The sequence below is a fragment of the Ahaetulla prasina genome, chromosome 15 (genome assembly GCF_028640845.1).
Source record: "Ahaetulla prasina isolate Xishuangbanna chromosome 15, ASM2864084v1, whole genome shotgun sequence".
Classification (NCBI taxonomy): Eukaryota; Metazoa; Chordata; class Lepidosauria; order Squamata; family Colubridae; genus Ahaetulla; species Ahaetulla prasina.
Window position 1 is genome coordinate 2262887 of NC_080553.1, and position 24859 is coordinate 2287745.

Genomic DNA, 24859 nt, shown 5'->3' on the forward strand with positions numbered 1-24859 from the left:
TCCTCTTTGAGGCTGCCTAAGGCTTCAAGATAGTTCCTACACTCCTGGAGTACATGAGGCTGGAAAGAGGAGGAGATCCAGTTCCTCTCCCAGATGTCTCATGCCAGAAAAACAGGCTGAGATGCTGACCAATGAAGTTGTCCTGGATGGACTGATGGGAGCCTCCTCTAGGCTGGCTGGCAGATGAAAGGAGTAATCTCTGCAATGAGATTATTAGATTGAAGACTTAATCCCCAAATCCGTCTGTACATGAAAACTACCTCCCCCCCAGTCCTCCCCCTGCCTCCATGAGCGTTGTTTGGCAGAGAACGAGAGAAACGGGAGAGCCTCTCTTGCAGGAGGAGGAGGAGGAGGCTGGAAGGACTGGATCCTCACACACAGACACCCCAAGATTTAATGAGAGGTGCTGAGGGATAAGACCAAACCACCCAGGCTGAGAGGGGGACAATACATTCTGGACTTTTGTCAGGACAGGTGCAGTCCACACAATGTGGGAGAAGAAGCCAATGGTTTTGCATCTTTGGGGTTCAGCTTGTTGTAGAAACCAGACCTTCACGTGAAACTATAATCAGTTTATTGATGGATCTAGCACAGAGATCTCCAACCTTGGTCCCTTTAAGACTTGTGGACTTCAACTCCCAGAGTCCACTCTGGGAACTCTGGAAGTTGAGGTCCACAAGTCTTAAAAGGACCAAGGTTGGAGACCCCTGGTCTAGCACATGATCTGAACACAGCCGTGTTCTCTTATCTTGTGATTATGACTCCAGTTTAGCGTGTTGTGTGAACACATCGTGCAAGGACTACCGGGTTTCTTCATAGCCACCTCTCTACAAGCTGTGATTTTCCTTTTGTAGGCATGTGAGATCAGAATGGTAGTCACCCTCTTGGTTGAGCCTCCCAGAGGCAAAAGATGCCTATTCAATGGCAACACCACCAAAGCCTCCCACACCATGTCCCCCTTTGCTTCTCAGCCAACAACCACCAAATTCTGCCACGGGATGCCCATATCTTCCAAAAAGCTTTCAGTGTTCATCTAAATCTGTTTCTCAAACTGGGCCACTTTTAAGTAGGGTGCACGTCTACTCCCAGATTTCTTCAGCCAGTATTGTTGGCTAAGGAATTCTGGGAATTGAAAGCCACATACCCTAAAGTTGCTGAGGTTGACAAACACTGCTCTAAATTAATCACATTGTGTCGTACTGAGTGATTTCAGTATTTCGTTTTGTATTCAGTCATCCAGAGGAAGGATATTTCTGCTGATTGCATTACAAATCTCCATTAATATTGCATTTAAGGTGCTTGGTCATAAGTGCATCATAGGGATGAGTGTGTTTGTTCATGTGCAATTTTTTTATAAAGACAAAGACTCCCGTGTTCCTGGCTATTTCATACAAGCATGATCCACAATGATTTCTTAGCAGTGATGTGGATTTCCTACCCTCACTAGATATGAACCTGCTTGGCCATTTAAGATGCTGCCCTGTGCTGAATTTAATTTTGCCTGTCTGTAAAAGCCCGTTTGATTCTTTAATGCACTAGGGGAGTTGCCTACCACTCTGAGCACAAAAGCTCAAGAGTGCCCAAGTGCTGCAGCCACATGTGCTGATTGTGCCCCACCTGCGTAAAAGGGTGTAGCTCCATTCAGGTGGTCTGCAGTCAAAAATAATCAAGATGGCGGCCACAGCTGCCTGTTTTCCCATCCACTGCATGCCCATCTCCCACTTGCCAAGGGCCTGGCACCCGGCTGGCTCAGATTAATGGCCAACCCAGTCAGGGGAGAGTCCTGGCCTTCCTCCTTCAGCAGCTGGCATCTCTGGAGTCAAGTCAAGATGGCAGCAACGCAGACAAGAAATGGGCAGCTTCAACTGTAGGGCCGCAGCCACCATCTTGGCCTTAGACTTGGACGGCCAGAGGGGAAGTATGGGGAACAGACAGGGTGTTGTCTGTTCTCTCACAACGTGGCTTCTTGGGTGAGATTGTGTGGTTTGCAGACTGGCTGGCATGATGCATGTGGCCGGATGCAAATTGGCAAGGTGGCTCCAAGCTGCACACTTGACTCTCTTCAGCAATCCAGGAGGCCAACCTGGCTGACATCTAAGACCAGACTGGGCTGTGCCTCCCCAGCTTCACTGCCCTTCCATTGATCATGGAGAAGGCAATGGGGCGCTCCTGGACTTGTGGGCAAGGGGTTGCCTTCTTTTGATTCCTCTGAGCTATTAGTGGGGTGGGGGAGGAAATAGCAAGTTTGGAGTTTAAAGAAGACACCAGAGCAGCTGAGACTGGCCACAGGTGGACAGTCAGGCCACAAGAGCCATTGTTTCTTGCTAGTGAAATATAGGGGGTCTAGAGCAGAATTTCTCAACCTTGGGAATTTTTAATATGTGTGGATTTCAATTCCCAGAATTCCACAGCCAGCATGTTGGCTAGGGAATTCTGGGAATTGAAGTCCACAGGTTGAGTTGCCCAGGTTGAAGCAGAGGCTCAATCCTTTACCTATTCACTAAAGAGAGAGGGCAACTGAAGAGAAGCTGGGCTCCTGGGCATACCCGTGCTGTGGAGCTGCAATGTTTACAGGTGGCCTCTGGTGGACAATGCAGTGGTCATCCTTCCCCTTGAAAAGGGGTTGTCTTCATTATGGCAAGGTGGCCTTGCCAGTGGACAACGATCGCCTCCAATGGGCAACAAACGCCAGCTCCAGCTTTGAGGGGTCTTTAGTGTTCTCGGTTGTTTTTTTGCACGTTTCGTGATGCAAAGTAGCTAGCACTGAAGATGTTACCTAGTTTAGGTCATGAAACATCTGGAAGAAATCAGTCAAGTTCAGAGAGCACCAAGGACCCCTCAGTTCAACCCTGAATCACAAATATTCTTATTATACAATATTATCCTATCCTACAATATTAATATTGTATTTATTAAATTTATTTTAATATAATAAATATATATATAATTAATATATTCTCTTATTCTTTTAGTATCTTATGATTATCAGCTGTTTCTATCTTATTATTTATGTTGACAGCTTTTACTTAGGATCCTATGACTATCCCCGAGTGTTACATTATGATTTATTATGAATGTATTTTATGATTATGTTCATGGCTTATCATTTTTGTTTTGCATGTACACTGAGAGCTTATGCACCGCAGACAAATTCCTTGTGCGTCCTAACACACTTGGCCGACAAAGAATTCTATTCTATTCTATTCTTAGCTCCAGCTTTTGGGGGGCTCTTAGTAGCCCCCCTTAACAGAGCTGCAGGCCTTGACCCCCAGTTGCCCCATCACCCCATGGCAAATAAGAGCCAACCTCGCGGAGAGTATTTGTTCAATATTATTTGTTTTTCTGCGCAAACATATATCGGTGCCCTTTAACATGACTGTAGGGAGACAGAAAAACATTCCAGAGGCAAAAATCAAGGCGACACAGAGGAGGGGAAGGAGGCATTCGCACAAGGTGCCTTGGCCAAGGAACAGAAGTCCAGAGCACAGTCCAGGTCAGATACTGGTCCCAGGGGCTCCCCGCATCAGGCCCCTCCCTCTTTCTCATCGCTTTGCAGGGTTGGCCGGAAGAGCAAAAGCAGGCGAGGCGTTGGAAAAGGAGATTTTGACGATGTCCAGCCCTCCGTGGCTGCTTCGGGCACGGGCACCGCTGCCCCCCCCTGAGGTCGCCTCCCCCAGCAGCGCTTCGGATGCAGGAGACCCCGAATCATTCACAGTGTGGGGAGGGAAGGAGCGTCAGGCCAGGTGGAGTAGTGAGGCAGGTCACTGCGGCACACCGTCGGTGGGGCAGCCGGCATTGCATAGGAGCTCAGGGCATGGCACGCCACACGGGCCCTTTTCTACCCTCCAGGGTTGGGTCACCACTCAGCTCACGAGCCGTCTTCAGCGAGACATCATCCTGACAAACTCTGCAGAAAAGGGAGGAGGCCAGAGAGACAGTGCTGGGCGGGACCTTCTCCCACTGACTAAGGCTCCTTCTCGACCAGTGGTTTTCCAAGTTGGCAACTCCCAAAATTTCCCAACCAGCTTTGCAGTTGAAGTCCACGCATCTTAACATTGCCAACTTTGCCAACAAAAAAACACTGATTTAAATCTCATTATTCAGATTTACAGCAGTTTTCCAGAAACAGAGCATTTCTGTAAAGGAATTTGGGGGAAGGTATGAAAGAGACATCCAAAGAAGACCAGGAAAAGCAGTTATGTGCCCAGAGATAGAAAGAAGCAGGGAAAAGAAACTCAAAATAAGGACCTTGACTTAGCTTAGTATAAGAAAGGACAGACAGAAACCTGGGAAGCCTTTCAAGATGGATGCCAGGCAGGCAAGAAACTGGGGCGGGAGGGTCCCAGGAATTCATGCATTTATTGCATTGATTTGATTATAGCTGCCCAATAAAAATGGACTCTGGATGGCCAACGTAAGTGCAAAATAACTGGAAAAAAGAGATTATATAAATAAATGGATTTTTTTTTTTACTATTGTGGGATATAGGATTAAATATCAGAATCTTGAAAGCCTGTTCAAGTATCTTGTTCTTTCTTGTACTAGCTTGAGCTTCTCGTTCTTCTTTCTGTCTCATGGTCTCGTCCATCTTTCACCTAAACAGCCCTTCCCTTCTGTCCTCTGCCCTCCCCTTTCCTTCCTTCCTTCCTTCTTCTCCCTCCCTCCCTTCTTCCTTTAATAGCTCTTTCATACCTTCCCCAACTTCAGCTCACAATTTCTTCAATTGCTCAGCCCCAATTTCCTAACAGTGAGAACAATGAACCAGTGGAATGACTTGCCTCCAGAAGTTGTGAATTCTCCAACACTGGAAGTTTCTAAGAAGCGATTGAACAACCATTTGTCTGGAATGGTATAGGATAGGGTTTACTGCCTGAGCAGGGGGTTGGACTAGAAGACCTCTGTGGTCCCTTTCAACTCTGTTATTCTCTGTTATGGAGATGATGCTGGGGGTTGGGAAATCTGCCATTTTTTATTTTTTGCTTTCTAAAATAAAACGTCCATTTTAAATTACTTAATGTAAGAATTATATTATGTTCATGGTTAGCGACTCTGGGAGCTATTTCAAGGTGGGCTGGAAATGCCACAAGTAACTGCATTAGCCGGTCAGAAGGCATCTTAAGGGCATTTCAACCAGGGGTGGCATTCACTTACCTTTGCTATCAGTTCGTAAATGTGAGTGTATGTGCAGAGCGTCATAAACAGGACAAGATGTCCGGGCGGGTAGGCGGAGCCTCCTTCAGCTACCGCTACTGGTTCACCCGAACCGGCTAGAACCGGATGAATAACCCCACTAGTTTCCACAGGGGGCTTTAGCAGCCCTTCTTGGCCAGCTGGCTCAGCTGCCCAAATCACAAATGGCAGAACATCCATGCTTGTGTCTAGAGATCCATTTGAGTTGGGGGTGAGGCCTTGGAGTTGGGGGAGGAAGAACCCCCCCTCCCCCAGCTCCTAGCTCGGAGTCTTCCCCATCCCTCGGCTGCAACAGGTACAGAAGCCTCTTAGAGCCAGGCCAGTTTCCTTTTGCTAACCTACTAAAGTCAGGGGTGAGTGGGGGGGAGCTGGCCAGAGGCCCCTTTCTACTCTCCTTTAGAGGCTGGGGGTGGGTTGGGATATTTGTGTGTGTGTGTGTGTGTGTGTGTGTGCAGATCACCTCTGCCATTTTCTCAGTAGCTGGCTGAGGTCAGTTGTGAGAAGAATTGTGCGGCCCGTAGACCAAGGGTGGGTTCTACTTGCCTTTACTACCGGTTCACATTGTGCCCGCATGCGCGCATGAGCTCTGCTCGTGCAGAAGCTTCTGCGCATGCGCAGATCACTTCTTCGGATCTTCCGTCGTGAGCTAAAAACATACTTATTTATTCAAGCGGGACTGGCATAATAGTTTGATTTTAAATTGGGGTTTTATTAATATTCTTAAATATTTTAAATTTAATTTTAATTATTAGCCGTTTTTGTAATTTTGCTATGTTTTAATTTGTTTTAATTGTACATATTTTGTATTTTATCTCCGGCTGTACACCGCCCTGAGTCCTTTGGGAGAAGGATGGTATAAAAATTCAATAAATAAATAAATAAATAAATAAATTTTGATGACGTTCGGGTCAGTGGGTGGAGCCTCTTGCCGGTTTTACTACTGGTTCTAGAGAACAGGTCCAAACCGAGGGCAACTCACCATTGCCGTAGACCCATGCTGAGCCTTTATTCAGTGCCTCTTTAGAGCCTCTACATGCTATAATACAGGGGTCTCCAACCTTAGTCCCTTTAAGACTTGTGGACTTCAACTCCCAGAGTTCCTCAGCCAGCTTTGCTGGCTGAGGGACTCTGGGAGTTGAAGTCCACAAGTCTTAAAGGGACCAAGGTTGGAGACCCCTGCTATAATAAACAAGCTACAGGAAAGGGACCTTTCCCCATGCAGCCACGCCTCCTAGCTCCGTGGCTGCTTCCCTCCCTGTGGCCAATGGACTGGCCTTCCCTCCCTCCCTCCCTCTCTCCCTCCCTCCCTCCACTCACCTTCAAAGTCCACTCGCCCATCCCCGTTCAGGTCGACATCCCGTATGATGTCCTCGATGTCTCGGTGTCCCACCTGCTGCCCGAGGAGCTTCTTCATAGCTTCTCGCAGTTCGTTGGTGCTGATTTCTCCGTCTCCGTTGGTGTCAAACTGCACAAAGCACACCAGGAGAAACCAGAGAGTTGGTGGTTCCCCAAAGGCTTTCTGTGGACCTCTCAAAGCGGCGCCTTGACCCAACCCAGCCCATGGCGTGACTCCACTTTGCTTTTACACCTCACGCTCTGAGAGCCGCTGGCCAATGGCAGCATTAAATGCAATTACATGCAAGTGTGAATTGCGCTTTCAATTCACGAGAAGACCTGCGACGAGGCCATTCCCAGTGGAGGGATTAGGAGGGAATTCTTCTTATCTTCAGAACGGCAGCTGGAAAGTAGAGCTGCGTAGCTCTTCAGATGCCGGCTCCAGAAAGTGCTTTGGCATGTGCAGGAAAGTGAACCTGACACCTGTCTCGAGCAATTTCTATCAACCCCCTGTTCTCAAGAGCAACTCGAGACAGGTGCAACTCGCATATTCCACGTGCTACAAAGCAATTTTCTGAGATTCAATCCAAAGCACACCTACTCCGACTAGGGAGGAATCAGCGATGGGAAAGAAAACAAAGAGAATAGCAGCAGCATCTCCATCACGTCCAGGTCCAACCATTGAGCAAGAAAAAAACACCACCAAGAGAATCAGGGAAAGAGACCCCCCAAGAAGAAGGCAGAAGAAAAGAAGCCTCCCTCCCGAGAGGAAGAAAAGAGATATGACGCTAATGGTTCCTCACCTCCCTGAAGGCATCCCGCAGCTCCTTGACCCCAATCATGTCGGCCGTCTCTGCCAGCAGTTTGGGTCCCATCAGTTCCACAAAGTCATCAAAGTCTACGTGGCCGCCCACTGAGGACATAAGGAGGGAGAATTTGCAGAAGGTGGTTACAGCTGAGCGCCCCCATCCAAACCCAGAATCCGGCTGCACCGTCTGGCCGCTACAGGATATGCACAAGGGGCCCCACACGGGGTGGAGAAGGCAGCCTGCGCTGGGGGGCTCCATGCAACTTGGCCTGTGCCTAAAAGGGCACAGAAACAAGTGACGTCTAAAAAGGAGCAGGGCCGCCCCCACCATCTACCCCACCCTCCGCCACTGTTTTGCAACTGCTGGAGGCGGCCACAGAGTCTGCATGTACAGAAGAAAAATAAGTATTTTCAAATGCAAACTTCCTACTGAAGCAAAGTGTGTAAAATATTAGGCTTGTTATGAGTTCGTGTCACGATGTCACAGCACAAATGTACGCTTAAAATAAACTCATGAGCTGTAGACCTGAAATTGCAAGGATCTGCTATTTCTCATGATTATATTTTTCAATCAGAATTTCCTAATTTAAATAGACTTGGCATCCTTTTTTCTGCACACTTTTATGCAAGCAACATTCTCGGCACACCAGTTCAGCGGGATAAATTGAGACCGAAGTACGTTCACAGCTTGGCATGGAATAAAAGCGAGCAGCTCTGGATTCAGACTGACTCATGACCCAAAATATTCCCAGGACGGTAACATTTACGGCTGTGAACCACATGAAGAGCCCTGGATGGCCTCCCTGAAGAAAGAGTGGAAAACATTTTTCTCTAGTGAGACTGGAAACATTCTCATAAATACTTGACAAACAGCCAGAGCAACGTTCCTCAACCTTGGCAACTTTAAGACTTTAACTCCCAGAATTTCCCAGTTTCCCATGAATTCTGGGAGTTGAAGTCTACACATCTTAAAGCTGCCAAGGTTGAGAAACATCGAGCTAAAAATTGTCTACACCACTGGTTGCTTTTTTTTTATAGCTGATCCTGAACTATTAAAATTTTCAGGAAAAGATTGAACAACCATTTCTCCAAGATGGTATAAAGAGCGCTGCCCTGAGCAGAGGTTGGACTAGAAGACCTCCAAGTTCCCTTCCAGCCCCTTAATTCTACGCTTGGTATAGAAAGAGCTGCTAACAGGGCAGAGCGCAGGGCTTGGTGACCAAAAGGGCATACATGGCAAAGGCCATGGACTGCGGAAGGAGTAGGTGGGCTCCGCTTTGATTTTCAGCTTTATATATGCATACTGATTAGATTAACAGAGTTGGAAAGGACCTTGTAGGTCAACTAGTACAAACCACCACCACCCACCACCCCGTGCAAGCAGACTTTACACCATTTCTGACAGATGGCCGTCCAGTCTCTTCTTGAAAGCCTCCAATGATGAAGCTCCCACAACTTCTGAAGGCAACTTCTGTTCCATCGGTGGATTGTTCTCACTGTCAGAAAATTTCTCCTTATTTCCAGGTTGCTTCTCTCTTTGATTAGTTTCCATCCATTATTCCTTCTCTGGCTTTCAGGTGCTTTGGAAAATAGCTTGACCCCCTCCTCTCTGTGGCAGCCCCTCAAATATTGGAAGACTGCTTTCCTGTCTCCCTTGGTCCTTCTGTTCACTAAACCAGCCAGGCCCCGTTCCTGCAACTGTTCATCATCCCCTCATCATCTTGGTTCCAGTCCCCTCATCATCTTGGTTGCTCTTCTCTGCAGTTTTTCTAGAGTCTCAACGTCTTTTTTATATTCATGTGTGCAAGCCTGCGTGAGCACACGTACACAAACACACACACACACACACACACACACACACACACACACACACACAGACAAACACAGCCACAGCCTGGGGACCACTGCAGCTCTTAGCACAGGATTCCTTTTTCTTCTTACATTTCAAGATGGCAGCCTGACCAGACATGCATAAGTGTCACTGTCTCCTTTTTCATAACTTCCAAAGAGTTGCTTATTTCCCAAAACAAAACAATGCTTCCTCTCGAATGAGACATCTGGTGATTCAAGGCAATAGCAGGTCCCCTGATTAAGTCAGCCTCTCGCTGCCCTGCTGCTGCTGTTGCTGTTGCTGCTGCTAATTTACTGCAAAATACTTGCTGCTGCCCTTCTCAGAGGAAAGGGCAAGACCAGAACCGAATCGACTTGCCAGGCCAACTGGAACTGATTTAAACCAACCGAGCCTGGTTTCCGTCCCCCCAGCAAGGCAGCAGGAACCCTGGAGGAAAGGGGTGCAGCAAAGCGAGAAGGCAATTACGCATGTGGGAGTCACATCCCCGTCTCCATCTGGCCTTGCGATGGGAACTGTGCTTGGGGGACAATCCTTCTGCTTGCCTTGCTCTGAGCGAGCAGGAGGATGCGCAAGCCGCTGAGCAGAGCCCTTCCCTACCTTCATCCCCAACTGGCGCCCTCCCCAGACTGCAAGGGGCTCCTGACTCCGACCGCCCCCCCCCCCACAGGGTGGGAGCGAAGGAGAAGCCCCCTGGGGGTCCAGCCTTGGCTCCAGCAGATTGAGTGACGGGAGGCAGCCCCTCTCCAGGTCAGCTCTTCAAGGCGTTAAACCCAACCTCCTGCTTTCTCTACTCTAAAGCAGCGTTCTCAAAGCGGAAGATGTGTGGGCTTTTGTTCCCAAAATTCCCCAGTCAAGCATGAATGAAGACTTCAACAACTCCCAGAATGCTGGCTGGGGAATTCCACAGAAGCCCACACCTTCCAGTTTGAGAAACATGGGTCTGTGGTTACAAAAAAATCAAGAGGGGTCTGGGAACATTTTTTCCTAACTTAACAGAAGTTATCAAAAGAAATAAGCTTGCTATTGCTCTTTCGGTTGCACTACGTTCTCTTTAAAGTGTAGGTTGAAATAATAATAACAACAGACACAAAGCCATCCCAGGTGCTTGAGAAGAACTATTGTGGATGAAAGCCAATGCCAGCTGAAGAACCAGCAGCTGTGACTTCACATTTTTATGTTAATAATAATAATAATAATAATAATAATAATAATAATAATAATAATAATAATAATAATAATAATAATAATATGGTCCCAGAACTGAACACAGAGCTCATGGTAGGTCTACCAGTGTAGTAAATGACTTTTTTTGTTTTAATAGCAATAATACGCTAGTTAACAACTGCTTTAAATTCAATGTAAATCATTCTAAACTTGACTGTAAAAAATATGATTTCTGTAAGAGAGTTGTCGAAGTCTGGAATGCCCTGCCTGATTCAGTTGTCTCAGCTACAAATTTTCACAGTTTCAGTAACAAATTGACTTCTGTGGACTTTACATCATACTTAATCAGTCAGTGGAGGGGGGCGTGCATAAGTGCACTTTATTTATTTATTTATAATTTAATTTCTATACCGCCCTTCTCCTGGAGGACTCAGGGCGGTTTACAGCCATATTAAAAACCAACACAAAGTACAAACAACAAATTTAAAAGCAAACATGCCTATGGTCCCTGTCGTTGTAATTTTATTCTTTTATTCTTGCTCTTGTTTTTGTTTGACAATTTCAAATAAATAAATAAATAAATCTTAAACGATCCCTTTCCATGGTTTCAAAATGATGGTTTGAGTGATGCTGCTTAAATCAGGGGTCCCCAACCTTGGCAACTTTAAGCCTGGAGGACTTCAACTCCCAGAATATCCCAGCCAGCGGGGTATTCTGGGAGTTGAAGTCCACCAGGCTTAAAGTTGCCAAGGTTGGGGATCCCTGGCTTAAATTCACATAGTGTGTGATTATAACTAAACTGAAACAGGGGACTTTGGGCCTCTGTACACTGCAGGAATTAAAGTGTCTTGATGTGCCTCATACAAACCAGTTCGTGGCATTAAGCCTGATCTGGAACAGTGAGCTCGGGTTTGGGTTGAGTGCATTGTGTGAACAGAGTGAACAGAGTCAATGCACAGAGTCTCCTTGGCCAAAGCAACCCTCCTATCCTTGCGGAAACAGTTGAGCTGGTCCAGGAAAGAACCATAGGAAGCTGCACAACGAGGGACAGTTCCCCCTCCCCAAGGCAGCCGGACAGGGGAGTGGATGACGGCAGGCCCTCCGAGAGGAAACGGGGCCCCTTGAGGAGCAACAGGCTGACTCTCTCCTCCGTGTGACGGCTGAGCTTTCAGGCATGCAGATCCCACCGGTGGCCGTGCAGGGATCATGCCTGGCGCAAGGCTGGGGGTCTACTTGGGCAAGGCAGCAGGCAAAGGTGGGAGCAGGAGGACGGGGCCAGCCAGAGAGAGAAAGAGCATCTAGGAGAGGCCGGGGGAGAGCCAGCAGCAGGCAGGTGGGTGGCTGCCACTCACAGTTCATGTTGATCTGCTGCGACAGTTCGATCAGCTCCATCTCGGTAGGCATGTAACCCATGGTCCTCATGCAATTCCCCAGGTCTCGGCAGTTGATGTAGCCGTCTCGGTCTCGGTCAAACTCCTTGAAGGCTTCTCTCAGCTCTGTGGGGGCAAATCCAGGTGAGGGAGGGGCCTGTGGAAGGGGACGGGTCTTTCGCCCTCGCCTCTTGCAAAGCCTGGCCCTGGAGGGTCTCTCATCTAGGGTCTGGGAGGGGCTCTCTGCCCCCCACTGCTGCCTGGAGCTTAAGCAGTGCCTGGGTAGCCAGCATGACCACACGCGTGTTCCTGCAGAGCCTCCCTTCAGCCCTCTCTGAGATTTTGCATGTTGAAGGAATCAGCCTGCAGTGAAGCCAAGAAAACCCCCCACCCCCACCCCCCACAAACCCGGATCTTCCAAGGGGGAGCAATTCCCCAAGAGGGCGGCTCTGGCGCTTGGCAGCAGCCCAGGGAGGTCATGTGGAACAGGTGCAAAACTGCCAGGTGAACGGGGGTCCTGAAAAGAAGGTGGCGGGGGGAGGGGGGGCATGTGGAGAATTGGTGCTTTCTCCCCCAATCAGCCTCCTGGGGATTCAGCAAGACGCCCATCATGACTGTCTTCTTCCACAGATGTGAAGAAGCTAGAGACTTGGGTAACTTTTGTGCCCTTTTGGGGAGCAGAGAAGGGGATGAGTGACAACCCCCCCACACACACACACCTCAGAGGTCTTTTTAAGTCACTCTCAGTGGCCCCCAAAGAGCTAAAGGCGTAACTGTCCATGGAGATCATCCAGGTCACGATTATCTCAAAGATGCTTTTCCGAAAGGCAACTGGACTTTCTTGGTTTTTCTTTGAAAACGTTTTGTTTCTCATCCAAGAAGTTTCTTCACTTCTCACCAACTGATGGAGGATGGAAGGTTTTATATTCTTTGCAATCACCACGTTGTTAGCACTCTGAGGGGTGGTTGTAACGTTAAGAAGCAAAACATTTTTCAAAGGGAAAAACCCCCAAGGAAGTCCAGTTGCCTTTTGGGAAAAGCATCTTTGGAGTAAAGCCACATGTGATTCTACTCAAAGCATCTCAGAGGATCGTGGTTTAAACCAGCCATCCCCAATCCCCACTCCTGGGCCACACAAGCGGCAGGCAAACACGTATGCATGTGAAGCTCCACTTGTGAGAGTGGAGGGCACCCACCCACAACCATTCCCCCTCTTCCCCCACCCACCCCTCACCCACCAGGCTGCCAAGCCAGAAAGGTTGGGGACTAAGGTTTAAACTAAGAACCTCTCCAAAACTCCCCTAGTGCCTCTGTACTCTCCTCCCAGGCAGGGAGTGACCGAGAGTTGCTTGGATCACAGATCACTTTTAGGGAATCCAGAGTCCCAGATTCTCATCCTGGCACCCCAGCCAGATGCTTCCCTGCTGCCGATTCGAATTCCCACTTCCAAATCAATCTGCCACCCAAACGTATTTCTCCGGTTTTCACACTTCTCAGAATGTATGTAGGAATGCAAGTTTTCACACAAAGTATAATCTAATCTGTGTACATTTGTGGGTGGGAAATACAGAACAACCGCTTGCAAAGATAGATTGGTAGATGGGTGAAAAAGAGAGAGACAGACAACATGCATAAATGCATGTGAATTTTTATGACTTTTTTTTTTAAAGTTGCCAGTTGCTGGAGAAGTGGGAGACAACTAAAGACTGAAAATACAACAACTGGAGTCTGTGGCATGAATGGCCTTCATTCCCTCTTATAGTTCTCTAAACCTTTTGGCAACTTTCTTGTGGGTGGGGAAATCTGGGAGTTGAAGTCCACAAGCCTTAGTTGCCCAGTGTGGAGACCCCCACTCTAAAACAGTAAAAGAAAAGAGGAAAACATCTCACCATCAATTTCTTCCGGACGCAGCTGTCTGTCCTGCAGGGAGAAAGTTCCTGTGGTTAAAACCGGCTCTTCCTCAGAGCATACACTGAGGGTGCTGACATGGGAAGGCAGGAAAAGGCATGAGGGGCCATGGGGGGGGGTTGTCTTTGGGTCCAGTAGACAATCTGGCCAAGAGCGTTTGCAGCCAAACTCCTCCCCCCATCCTGTGGCTCATCCATGTAATTCAGGGGTACCTGAAGAAAAGGCCTCCCTGCTAAGGACAGAGGATGTTGGATGTGGACCTCTGGGTTCCCTTCCAACTCTGTTTTTCTCTTCTGTTATTCTTCTTTCTATGATCATGTGTAACCATCCCATGAAGCCCAAAGAAAGTTTGGAATGCTATAGGATCTCCTGTCACAGGGAAGGGCTTGGGCTAGAGGACCTCCAAGGCCCCTTACAACCCTATTATTGTACGTTCTATGTTCCTTCCACCCTGTTTCAGCTGCAGCCGCCGCCGCCGCCCCCCCCCCCCCCCGCTGTCCAGGGCAGCAAGAATGGCCCAGCCTTAGCCCTGAAGTGCTGTTATCTGGTGTCCAACAGGAAGGGATACTAGGGTGGACGAAGGAGGAGGGGTCAAAGCTACGAAGCAGCCAAGATGGGCCTTGTGCTTCAGAGGTGGAGGGTGGGGAGGGAAGAAACCGTGTTTGGAGCAGAAGAAAACTCTGTGGCTGCCATGAATGGAAGTAAACCCAGTTGGAAATGCGCTGCTTAAGGGGGGGAACATCTCTTCTTCCATAGGATGATGCTGACTCCCAGGCAGGAGGTCCTTCCCAGCCCCTCCCCCCTTTCCCAGTCTCCTTGTCTGACAAAGCCGCGGAAGGCCTGCTACTCCATCTACCATGCTGCTGTCCTGAGCCTGGGGTGGTTCCAAAGGGAGCAGAAGGGCTGAACTAGACAGCAAATCCCTTTCAGACGGCCCCTCCCTGTCCCCCCCCCACCTTCTTTCCAGATGCCCCCTCCCCTTTCTTTTGCCAGGCTGGGGTGTGTGTGTGTGTGAGCAGGAGGGCAGCTTCCTTGCTTATGGGCAATCTCTGCGGGAAATCAGTTGCAGCCATTGGCTGGTTTGGGGCAAGGACCCCTCAAGGATGTGGAGAGCAATAAGGCAACAACAGGAATAATCACCCAGAGAGCTGGAGCTGAACCCAGCCAGATGCCTGGCAGAGCAGTTGAGAGGAGCTGGGGGTGGGGGGATTAAATAACTTTTAGGGCGCCCTGAGGAGAGCTCTGGAGAAGGATGAATCCCCTAACAGGCATCTTGGTGTAACTGTGAGCTTGCAAGTATCAGCTGTTTTTCCCCTCTGCCATTCCATCAGCCCCCACGTGGCCCCTCTTGAAGGGGCCCTCCACCTGAGCTCAGCGTAGCATCGCTTTGCATGGTCCCCCTGCTGCAGTTCAAGTCTCCGTCGTGTTCCTGCAACTAAGGGGTGTTCGGGGCACGGGAATCTCCCCGAGCACGGCAAGGGCCAGGCAGGGGAAGAGGAGAGGTCTCCGGGGGTCTCGGAGCAGCCCCTTCCAGCCCTGGGCACAGGCGATTCTGTGCCCCCTGCGGGCAGCCTGTCCCAAGAGGGTGCTGTGACTTACATACCGGCTGCCTGTTCTCCGCGAATCCCTTCCTCAGGAAGATGCAGGCTGGGCCCAGCAGGTTGTGCATCACCGCGCAGTTCTGGGCCAGCGCCATGAGGGAGCCCTGGCCCCCGCTGGCCGACGGCCCCTCCTCACTCAGCTGGACCGCCTTATAGCAGGCCTTCTCCTCCTGGTGGATCTTCTTGGCCAGTTCAGCAGCAAGCAAACAACACAACAGAGGAAGTTACCTCTCTGCATCTCAGAGTGCTCAGGTGGGCACCCAGAGAATCACCCCTGCCTCTGGGACGCCCCACACACAACCCCACCCTCCCCGCAACCCCTTGAAGTGGCACAGCCTTCTCAGCTGAGGATGGTTTCAGAGGACCGGTTGTGGGATTGTAGGAGACAAGCTACATCTTTCAGGCACAGAATGTCCTACCTCCCAGACACCTGGTACCTTGCTACCCTTCCACAATCTTTCCCGTCGCCCTGCAGTTTGGCCTCAGTGTAAACTCACATTCACTTCAAAGAGAGGACGCAAGTTTACATGTCTTTGTAAACCACTTAGAGAGTGCTGTAAAGCACTATGAGGCAGTACGTAAGTTTAAGTGCTATTGCTATTGCAAGTCAAGCAGCCCACTCCGCTCTCCGCATTTTACTTCTGTGATGACATCAAAAGCAAGAATGAAATGCTCCTGGTGTGGACTGGATCAACCGATCCAGTAGCGATGGCGGCAGGTGGTTCGGAGAACCGGTAGCATAAATCCCTGCCCCTCCCCATGCCCACCTAATCACCCAGTCACCCACTTGCTGGCTTGCTGGTTCTTTTAAAAAATGCTTTTAAAAGGTAAAAAAAGAGGCTCTGATGATCACAGCTGAGCCACGCCACCATCAGAGCCTTTTTTTTTTACTTTTAAAAGCATTTTTTACAACCTATTTGGCCGAATAGGTTGTAAAAAAATGCTTTTAAAAGCACCCCCTCCCCCGTGTGCTGTTCTACTTGCTCCATGCCTCCTTTTGGCTTGCACTGCGTGCACGTGCGTATCTCGCATTTGGTGCATGGTGCACCTGCGCAGCCAGCGAACTGGTAGGAAACCAGTTCAGATTTCACCACTGATCAAAAGCCACACGGTCCTTCCAGCAGACAGCAGACACAGCATGGAAGAAGGGCTGCTGGATTCACTTTGGTCCTAAGCAAGAAGGCTTGGAGAGGCCAGAACAATCCAGCAAGAATGCAACTGGTCCCAACAAATTGCTAACTCCAAGGGCATTTCTCAACCCCAGCAACTATTGAGGTGGGAGATAAATAAGAATGTTCACATCTCCAGCTGTCTCAGGCCCAGCAGCCCCCAGAATGGCAGATGTGAAGGGGTAATGGACCATATGGATGACCTTCAGGGAGGAGTGGAAGAGATGCTGCCTAGGAAACAATCAGAGAAGAGGTTGAGAAGCCCCAGACACTTAAACGGTCAGAGGAAAAAACTTAGGAGCTGCCTTCATTGATCAAGGATTTAAAAGGGGTGGCAAGAATCTTTTAATGCAACCTTACAATGCAGTAGATTTATCTCATCTGGTTGTGTTTCCTGTCTGGCTCACCTGGCACAGCTGACATGAGGGGAATCCTCTTCCCAAGAGTGTAAATTGCTATTTTTAAGACCAAGACAGGAGCAAAAACAATAAAGGTGGGATAAAAATATCTAAAAAAATATTAAGATCTTTCAGAGGTGGTGAAGCTGCAGGCCCCCTAGCAGAGACCCTCGGCCTTTAGGAAAAGGTTTGCTTTCGGTGCTCAGGGATGGAAGTTCCAGGTAACAGTCCACATTTTCTGCCTTAGAGAGGATTGGATAAAATACCCCATGAAAGCTGTGGTGAAATCCAAATTTTTTTACTACCAGTTCTGTGGGCGTGGCTTGGTGGGCATGGCAGGGGAAGGATACTGCAAACTCCCCATTCCCTCCCCACTCCTGAGGACAGTCAGAGGTGGCATTTGCCGGTTGTCCAAACTGCTCAAAATTTCCGCTACCAGTTCTCCAGAACCCGTCAGAACCTGCTGGATTTCACCCCTGCCGTGAAGTTTTTGAGGAAGGAAGAAGCCACAGTTGCTTGTCTCTTCATTAGGGCTTCCTCTAGAGCAGGGGTCTCCAACTTTAAGACTTGGCAACTTTAAGACTTGTGCATTCAACTTCCAGAGCTGGCTGAGGAATTCTGGGAGCTGAAGTCTTAAAATTGCCAAGTTTGGAGACCCCCGGTCTAGAGCACTGTTTTTCAACCATGGCTGCTTTAAGATGTGTGGACTTCAGCTCCCAGAATTCCACAAGCAGCATGGCTGGCTGGGGAATTCTGGGAGTTGAAGTCCACACATCTTAAAGCGGTCACAGTTGAGAAACACTACTCTAGAGTCTTCACCTGCCCGCTCTCTGCAAATGGGTGGAGGGGAGTCTTTCCATTTGATTCTCAACGGAAAAGCCTCCCAGGGCCCAAGGCTGCCATCCCTGCTACTGGGAAAGACCTGTTGTCACACTGAAGGTCACTCCTTGCCTTGTTTTTACAGACTGCGCAAAAGACCCCTGTGGGGACCGACTTCTGCACCAAGCCAGAAAATGCAAACCTTTTGTGGGTCTGCTCCCTCCCCGCTTCCATAAAAGCCCTCTCCAAATCTGTTCTTCGGCCCACTTACTGAGCCCTTCCATTAGGGCTGCACTCCGTGTATGCACAGAAAACCTTGCATAGACTGACTAGCCATTCAGAATCCCTCAGATTTCTGCTGTGGAGGTTTTAGTTCAAGGTGAAGGGCTTGTGCAAAGGTGAAACAGGAGCCCCCTCCCCCTGGAAAGTCCAGAGGTTTCCTATGCAACACGGGAGCCTTGCATTTTAGGTAGCGGGTCGACCACACGTGCAGTTGTCTCTCGCTCTTGTGCATGACACAGAGAGAAACAGACAAAAATCCAGCAGCAGCAGCAGCCGCAGCCAGCTATGACCTGGTGTAGTTCCACAGGATCCGGCTGCATCCTGGGTTTTAAGCCCCTGGATGAAACACAGCCCCTACCTGACTCCCTCTCTGGGGGCGAGACCCATTCCCCCTGCCCCCTCCCATCTGGGGCACAGCTTCTCCAACAGCCCTTCTGGGCTGCAGCTGGAATCCTCTCTGAGTGCTTCCAGGCCCAACAGAGAGTCAGTGGCTCACACCTTATATAGTCATGAGCCCCCCCCTCCCCCCCTCCAAGCTCTGGCAGAAATGCTCCTTCCCTCCCGACATTCCCATGCAGCTATAAAAAGCAGCAGCGCTCACAAGGACTTCTGCATTCGGCGCAATAAACATTCGCGATCCTATTGGTGATTTCATGAGAAACCGAGAGCATTTTCCCCCCCTCAGAGTTCCCCAGAGGCCCATTTGAGAGCTGCTATTAAGAAGCTGCCACCCCATCACCCTGCCCGGCAGATTGCTTGCTGGCAGGGCTGAGAATGTGGATTCAGGGGGCACCTGCACCGCCATGCGGAATGGCAACGGTTTATGGCAGGACACGCAGCCTGCCTGTTGGGACGGCCATTTTGTCTGTCCGGAATGCAGCCTGAATGGACTCGCTTCGGTCAGCTGCCGCTGGCATTGGGGGAGGGGGCAGGACCAGCTTCCACAACCAAGATGCCCCCGCGAAATAAGGTGGGCACCGCTTCCCAATAATAGGTCATCTTCCCCAGACCAATTGGGCAGCCCAAGGTGAACGACTGGAGGGAATTTCTGGCATGGCCAGAGCTCCAACACCCTTCTGAAGAGGAAAGCCTGGCCCAGGAGGTCTCACTACTATGGAAGGGCTACTTGGGTCTGAAGGCAGAGGGGATGACCTGCAGCAGATATGGGATACTTGGTCATGGGAAGGGGCAGCCAGGGGCATGGCTGGCTGGGGAATTCTGGGAGTTGAAGTCCACAAGTCCTAAAGTTTCCAAGTTTGGAGGAGGCTCCTGCTCTAAGCTGGAGCCTTCAACTCCAGATATGCTTTTTCTAAAGACTCACAGCCGCATCTTCTTATCCTCGCTTCGGCCAATGGGAGAGCAGGGAGGGCGGGATACAGCACCGAAATCACCATTCCAATAGGTCCCCTACTGATTTCTCAGCCTCCACCAAAAAATCACCTGGGTTGTAGAGTTAATGCTGCAGAGCAAACCCAATACAGTGACCGCAATAGAAAAAGGTTGTTGAGGAACCAGAGAGCAAAGAAAAGCAACAAAGATGGTGAGAGGCTTGGGACATAAACTTTATGGAGGATGGGTACAGGAATACAGTAGATCAGAGTTGGAAGGGACCTTGGAGGTCTTCTAGTCCAACCCCCTGCTCAGGCAGGAAACCCTATGCCATTTCAGACCGATGGTTGTCCAATCTCTTCTTAAAAATCTCCACTGTTGGAGCATCCACAATTGGGTGAGTTTAGCCTCAAGAAGAGCAGGCTAAGGGGAGACAGGCAATACCTGAAGGGATGTCACAGAGAAGAGAGGGTGGGATTATTTTGGGGAGGGGGAAGGCATGGGACAAGAACCAATGGAGAAGAAGATCCATACTTGAAATCAGGAAGAACTTCCTGACTGCAAGAGCTCTGGAGCAATGGAAGAACCAGCCTCCTTCCTAGGATTATGGAGGTGCCATCACTGGAGGCTTTCAAATACAAGCTGGACAGCCATTTCTCTGGAGTAGTCCAAGGCTTTCTGCCCAAGGCAGGGGTGAAACTGCAAGTCCTCCAAGGTGCCCTTCCAACCCCAACGGTTCTACAGTTCTGTCCTTTGGTCCGTTGAATTCACCTGAACACACAGGTGGGGTTGTCTGCATTTTTATTACAACTCTCATAACATTAGAGAGCCCATGTGGTGTGGTGGCTGAGACAGCAGCCTGGAAACAGGGAGGTGGTGAGTTCTAATCCCACCTTGGGCATGAAGTCAGTTGGGTGGCCTTGGGCCAGTCACTCTCTCTCAACCCTAGAAAGCAGGCAATGGAAAACTACTTCTGAAAAATGCAGGAACTACCACCATATACAAAGTAGTCCTCGACTTACGATCACAATTGAGCCCAACATTTCTATTGTTAAATGAGACATTGGTTAAGTGAGTTTGGGCCCATTTTACGACCTTCCTTGTCACAGTTATTAAGTCAATCACTGCAGTTGATAAGTTACTAACACCGTTGTTAGGTGATTCTGGCGTCCCCATCAACTTTGCTGGTCAGAAGGCTGCAAAAGAGGATCATGTGACCTTGGGACACAGCAGCGGTCATAAATACGAACCAGTAGCCAAGCCTCTGAATTTGGATCATGTGATCATGGAGATGCTGCAAAGGTCATACCGTGAAAAACGGTCATAAGTGCCACTGTAACTTTGAATGGTCACTAAATGAACTGTTGTAAGTTGAGGACTACCTGCAGTCCAGGCAATCACCAGGAGTCAAAACTGACCACACACACACACACACACATCAATCAACGCGCCTTCTTTCCTTCTTTCCTTCCTTCCTTCCTTCCTTCCTTCCTTCCTTCCTTCCTTCCTTCCTTCCTTCCTTCCTTCCTTCCTTCCTTCCTTCCCCATTGAAGACTCTGCTGGGCCTCCTCAGTAAAGCCAAAAGCACCAGGAGCTTCTCTGAGCACTGCCAAGCAAGATTTCCAAGGCTGCAGTGTGCAGATACTGCCCAGGGCTGCGCATTTTGAAGACCTGGGTGCCATCAAACACAGGCTTACCTCTCGTGAACAGGTGCCTCAATGAGACCTAGCTCCCTGATCAGGCTGTACGTCTGCACAGACATCCTTGGGGGTGCCCTTAAAGCTTCTTGGGGGTGGGGTGGGTGATGCGGAGGAAGAGACAATTAGAGTTTATGTGAGGTTTAGAGTTCTAAATTATATGTATCCTCTTTTGGAACATAATCTCTCAGGCTAATTCTTTCTGAAACTTTATCTTGGGTGGCTCAGAAAGAGGGCAGAGAAATCAAAAGCCCTGAAAATTGAGCTGAAGCCCCAGCCAATAAACCTAGTTAGGGTGCTGTATCAGCAGAGCTGAAGGTGATAATAATGTACCAGAATAAGTACATGATAGATTCTTCAGCCTCCTTCAAAGGGTACCTGTCCTGGCACTGGAGACAACTCTTCCCATCATCTCTCTTGATCTGAGATTCAGCTGGAAAGTCCAGCAGCTGCTAGTCTGGTCAGAGCATCAGCCAGAAAGACCTTCACCCACCCCCCACGCTGTCTCCACCCCCACCAACCTCACTCCCTGTCCTTGTTAGGACCTCGTTTAAGCCCTTCTCCCTAAGGCACATTGGACTTTTGGTAGGAAGATTTTCTCTTCCTCCCTTCTAACAAGCATTGCTGGGACGTGTCCCTTCCCACACATCCACCCTCGGAGCCACGATGGAGACCCCAACTCAATATCAAAGTCATCTTAGCATCTCTCTGCCTCACACAGACACAAACACACACACCCCTACATGGGCACAGATACTTGGAGCAATATGCCGCTTGATGGCTTGCACACACAATAACCGGTTGTTCCAGATGCTCAGCTCCTGCTTGTTCTGACCAGTAGAACCTCAAGCAACACAGGAAGAGGGGCAGAAGTGGGGCTCTGATCAGCATATGTCCAGGGTGGGAAACGCCCCATAAGGGAGAGTGTTGGGATGCCCAAAGAACATTGGTCAATTCCTTGCTATTATACACAAACACACAAACGTCGTTAGCACCACGTATATTTGTGCTTGGACTTCCATTAACACGTTCACTTTCCTCTAGAACTCTTGCTGGCAAGCCTGCCCCTGTTCAAGCCCCAGTTCCTTGAAGGCTCAGGGTCTGCAGGCCCAAGGAGGCCCCTTGTCCTGCCTATCTTGGAGAGCCACCAGCTGGGCGAGAACAAGGGATTATTTCTCATTGCAGGGGGCAACCCAATTCTGGATTCCACTGAAGGATATCAGAACACGAAGTTTCTAGGAAAGCTCTGATGACTCATAATCATTAATCAATTGTCATTAGTTTGGATTAGACTGGATAGTTTTCCTTTCCTTGGTGCTCATTGCATAGACTGATGTTCACCAATGCAGGATAGGAAAGCTGCTTGGGAAGCTGTTTGTCTGCACAAGGGCCTGGATTTTTTTAAAAAAACAAAAAAACAAATAAATGCAAAGTGCCCAAGCAAAAGGTCTAATCTACAGGGACCAGGGACCCCCAACCTGCAACCAAGAAGTTGAGATGCTGGTTGAGGAAGGAGCGATGGAAGCTGAATGGGCAGAGGTTCAGTCCTATCGTTTTGTCTGCCATCTTGGCTTTTTAATTACTCCCAGGAGCCCTGATGGAGGCCTTTCCGCTGATGACCCACAGACTGTTTCAGAAACTGATACCTCCATTCAAACCTTTGTCCCATTTCAGGAAAAAAAGGGCCTTTGGTGAAAACCAGCAAATATTGTTGTGCTCCTCTATATTGCTGACTTTCTTGGTTAAACTTCTCCGTAGCTAAAATGATTTCTTGCAAAGGCGGTGCCAGGAAAATTGAAGGCATCATCAAGCTCCATAAAGCAGCTAAAGGTACAAATTCCCAAGTACCACTTTGGCTGGGAATTCTGGAACTGCCATCCTCAAGGATCATTGGGTGCAGAGTTAGCAAAACTTCAGCAAAGCCAGAAGTCCTCTTATAAAGCTGCAACATAAGACTTGCTGGTTCATAAAAACAATTTAGAGACAGTTTGGAGCATAAATCTATCAAGGAAGCTCTACTGAACACTAAGCAAAAATATTGATCTCCTGTGGGAAAAAATCTCTCTCAGCAAACTTCTTGAGTAGGAGATGTTTACACACACACAAATTCTCTCACCTGGAACTCGCCCGAAAAGGGGGGGGCAGGAAGGGAGGAAGGAAGGAGAAGTACTGCCCCCCCCCCTCTTTTCTGGCGAGTACTTTAAATGGAAACTCGTCTTTCTTCTTTTTCTCTCTACCTCAACTTTTCCCACACATAAACTACCAACAGTGAATTGTGAGAAAGCAAACGCAAATATTTGGGGACTTAACTAGCGATGCAAGTGGCTGCCCAAACCTTGGCACGGCGATCTTGGTATTATTTTCCATAGCTGTGTACCTGGCATTAGGGAGCTCCGCAGCCCTGCAAAAGTCCTGCTTACGGCCCTTCAGCTGCCGGCGTTGCAGACCCTCTGGCGAGCGTCTTTCAGAAGGCAGAGGGAGACTCCGGCGCCTATGGGGAGGGGGCTTTGCCCTCCCTCCCAAAGAGATCCCCCTTAGCAGCCGCCGTCCCACTTGCGGCGGCTCCGCGAGACCCGCAATTCCAGCTGAGCAAAGTGGAGGGAGCGTCCGCTAATCCGCCCCCTCCCCCGCCCTTGAAAACTCACCCATTAGGCGACCACCCGCCCCGGGATACGAGTCTGCGTGGCCGGAGCCCTCGCCCGGCGCAAGAGGCTCCTTTGGCCGCTGCCCGAGATCCACGTGCCCGCCTCTGCTTCCCCCCCCCCCGGTCAGCCGCCGCGGTGCCTGGGCGCTGGGGAAGGGCCCCGCCGCGCTGGGGGACCTACCTTCCGCGAGAGGCTTCTCAGCGGAGACTTCACGCAGTTGCCCATCCCGGAGGTGGCCTTCCCGGCTCAGGCAGGGCAGCCGGCAGCCGAGCCCATCGGAGCAAAGGGCGCCCCCGGTCACCCCCGAGCCCTCTGGCTGCCTCGGGCGGGGCCTCTCCCTCCCTTCCCTCCCTCCCTCCCTCCGTCCCTTCTTTCTGCCGCCTTTCTCCCAACTTTCTCCACCAAGAAGGGAAAGAGGGGAAGGCGAGGGAGGGAGGGAGGGGAGAGAACGAGATGAATTATCTAATCTACCTCGGCTTAAAGCCCGATCCCTCCCTCCCTCCATCCCTCCCCCCCACCCACCCCGCTTGACAGGCAGGGAGCCGCTCTGGCTCCGAACAGGAGCGGAGATTAAGGGCAAAGTGCCCCCCGCCCCATTTCCCTCCCCAGGATCGGGCTTCTCTCTGCCTCCCGGATCGCCGCCGAGCAAGGGGGCTGCCGGCCGGAGGGAAAACCGCCGCCCCCACCCCGAAGAGGAGCCGCCGTGCGGGGAGGCAGGTGAGCTCCTCCAAGCAGCGAGCGGGGTCCCGGCGGGGAGGTCCAGAGGTGTCGCCTTCAGCTGCCGGCCTTCCGACGTTCAGGTGCGCGCGGGCATTTGAGGGGGAAGCAGCCGGTAAAGAGCGGGCAGATCAAAAGACTCTGGACGAAGAGGAAGGCGCGTTCCGGCCAGTTCCCGGGAAACGGATTGGGAAAAGAAGGGGAAGGCGCCGTCGGAGCCCCGGTTGAGTCACCCATGAAGGCTGGGAAGAGGCTCAACCTTGAACCTAGGAAACTGACTCGTAGTGGAAATCAAGGCTGCTGGAGGCTCCCAGCTGCCCCCAGCTCTAGCCAGCCCCCCAGCACCGCCGACAGCCTCCCCCCCCACCCCAGAAGCCCCGCAGGAGAGGCTGAGCTTTCCAGGCAGCAGCTGAAGGAAGCGAGCAAGGCGGTGGTGACCCAACCGAGAGTCTTTGTGACCATTCGCCACAGCCAGCTCACCTGGGCTAATTCCTACGGCCAACTTGCTGTGGCCAACTCACCGCAGAACTCCCTGCGGGGCAAGAATTGATGGAATAGAGTAATTAAAGAAAGGA

The 24859-nt window shown here is 50.2% G+C and overlaps 1 protein-coding gene across 4 annotated transcripts; it reads right to left on the bottom strand.

Moving 5' to 3' along the window:
- Positions 1-3318: 3318 nt before the first annotated feature.
- On the bottom strand, positions 3319-23954 carry CABP1 (calcium binding protein 1). 4 transcript variants are annotated; one of them, XM_058158034.1, is made up of 7 exons: positions 23748-23954; positions 15231-15421; positions 13609-13639; positions 11702-11845; positions 7329-7438; positions 6508-6655; positions 3319-3907 (listed from the first exon to the last, which is right to left on the bottom strand). In XM_058158034.1, exons 2-7 carry the CDS (start codon positions 15321-15323, stop codon positions 3882-3884), a joined length of 552 nt encoding a protein of 183 aa, XP_058014017.1. In that variant the 5' UTR covers positions 15324-15421; positions 23748-23954; the 3' UTR covers positions 3319-3881. The 4 variants fall into 4 exon arrangements, with proteins under 4 accessions (XP_058014017.1, XP_058014015.1, XP_058014014.1 ...); XM_058158032.1 differs by having other exon boundaries at positions 15231-15407; positions 23748-23912; XM_058158031.1 differs by having other exon boundaries at positions 15231-15410; positions 23748-23912.
- Between the last annotated feature and the right edge of the window lie 905 nt (positions 23955-24859).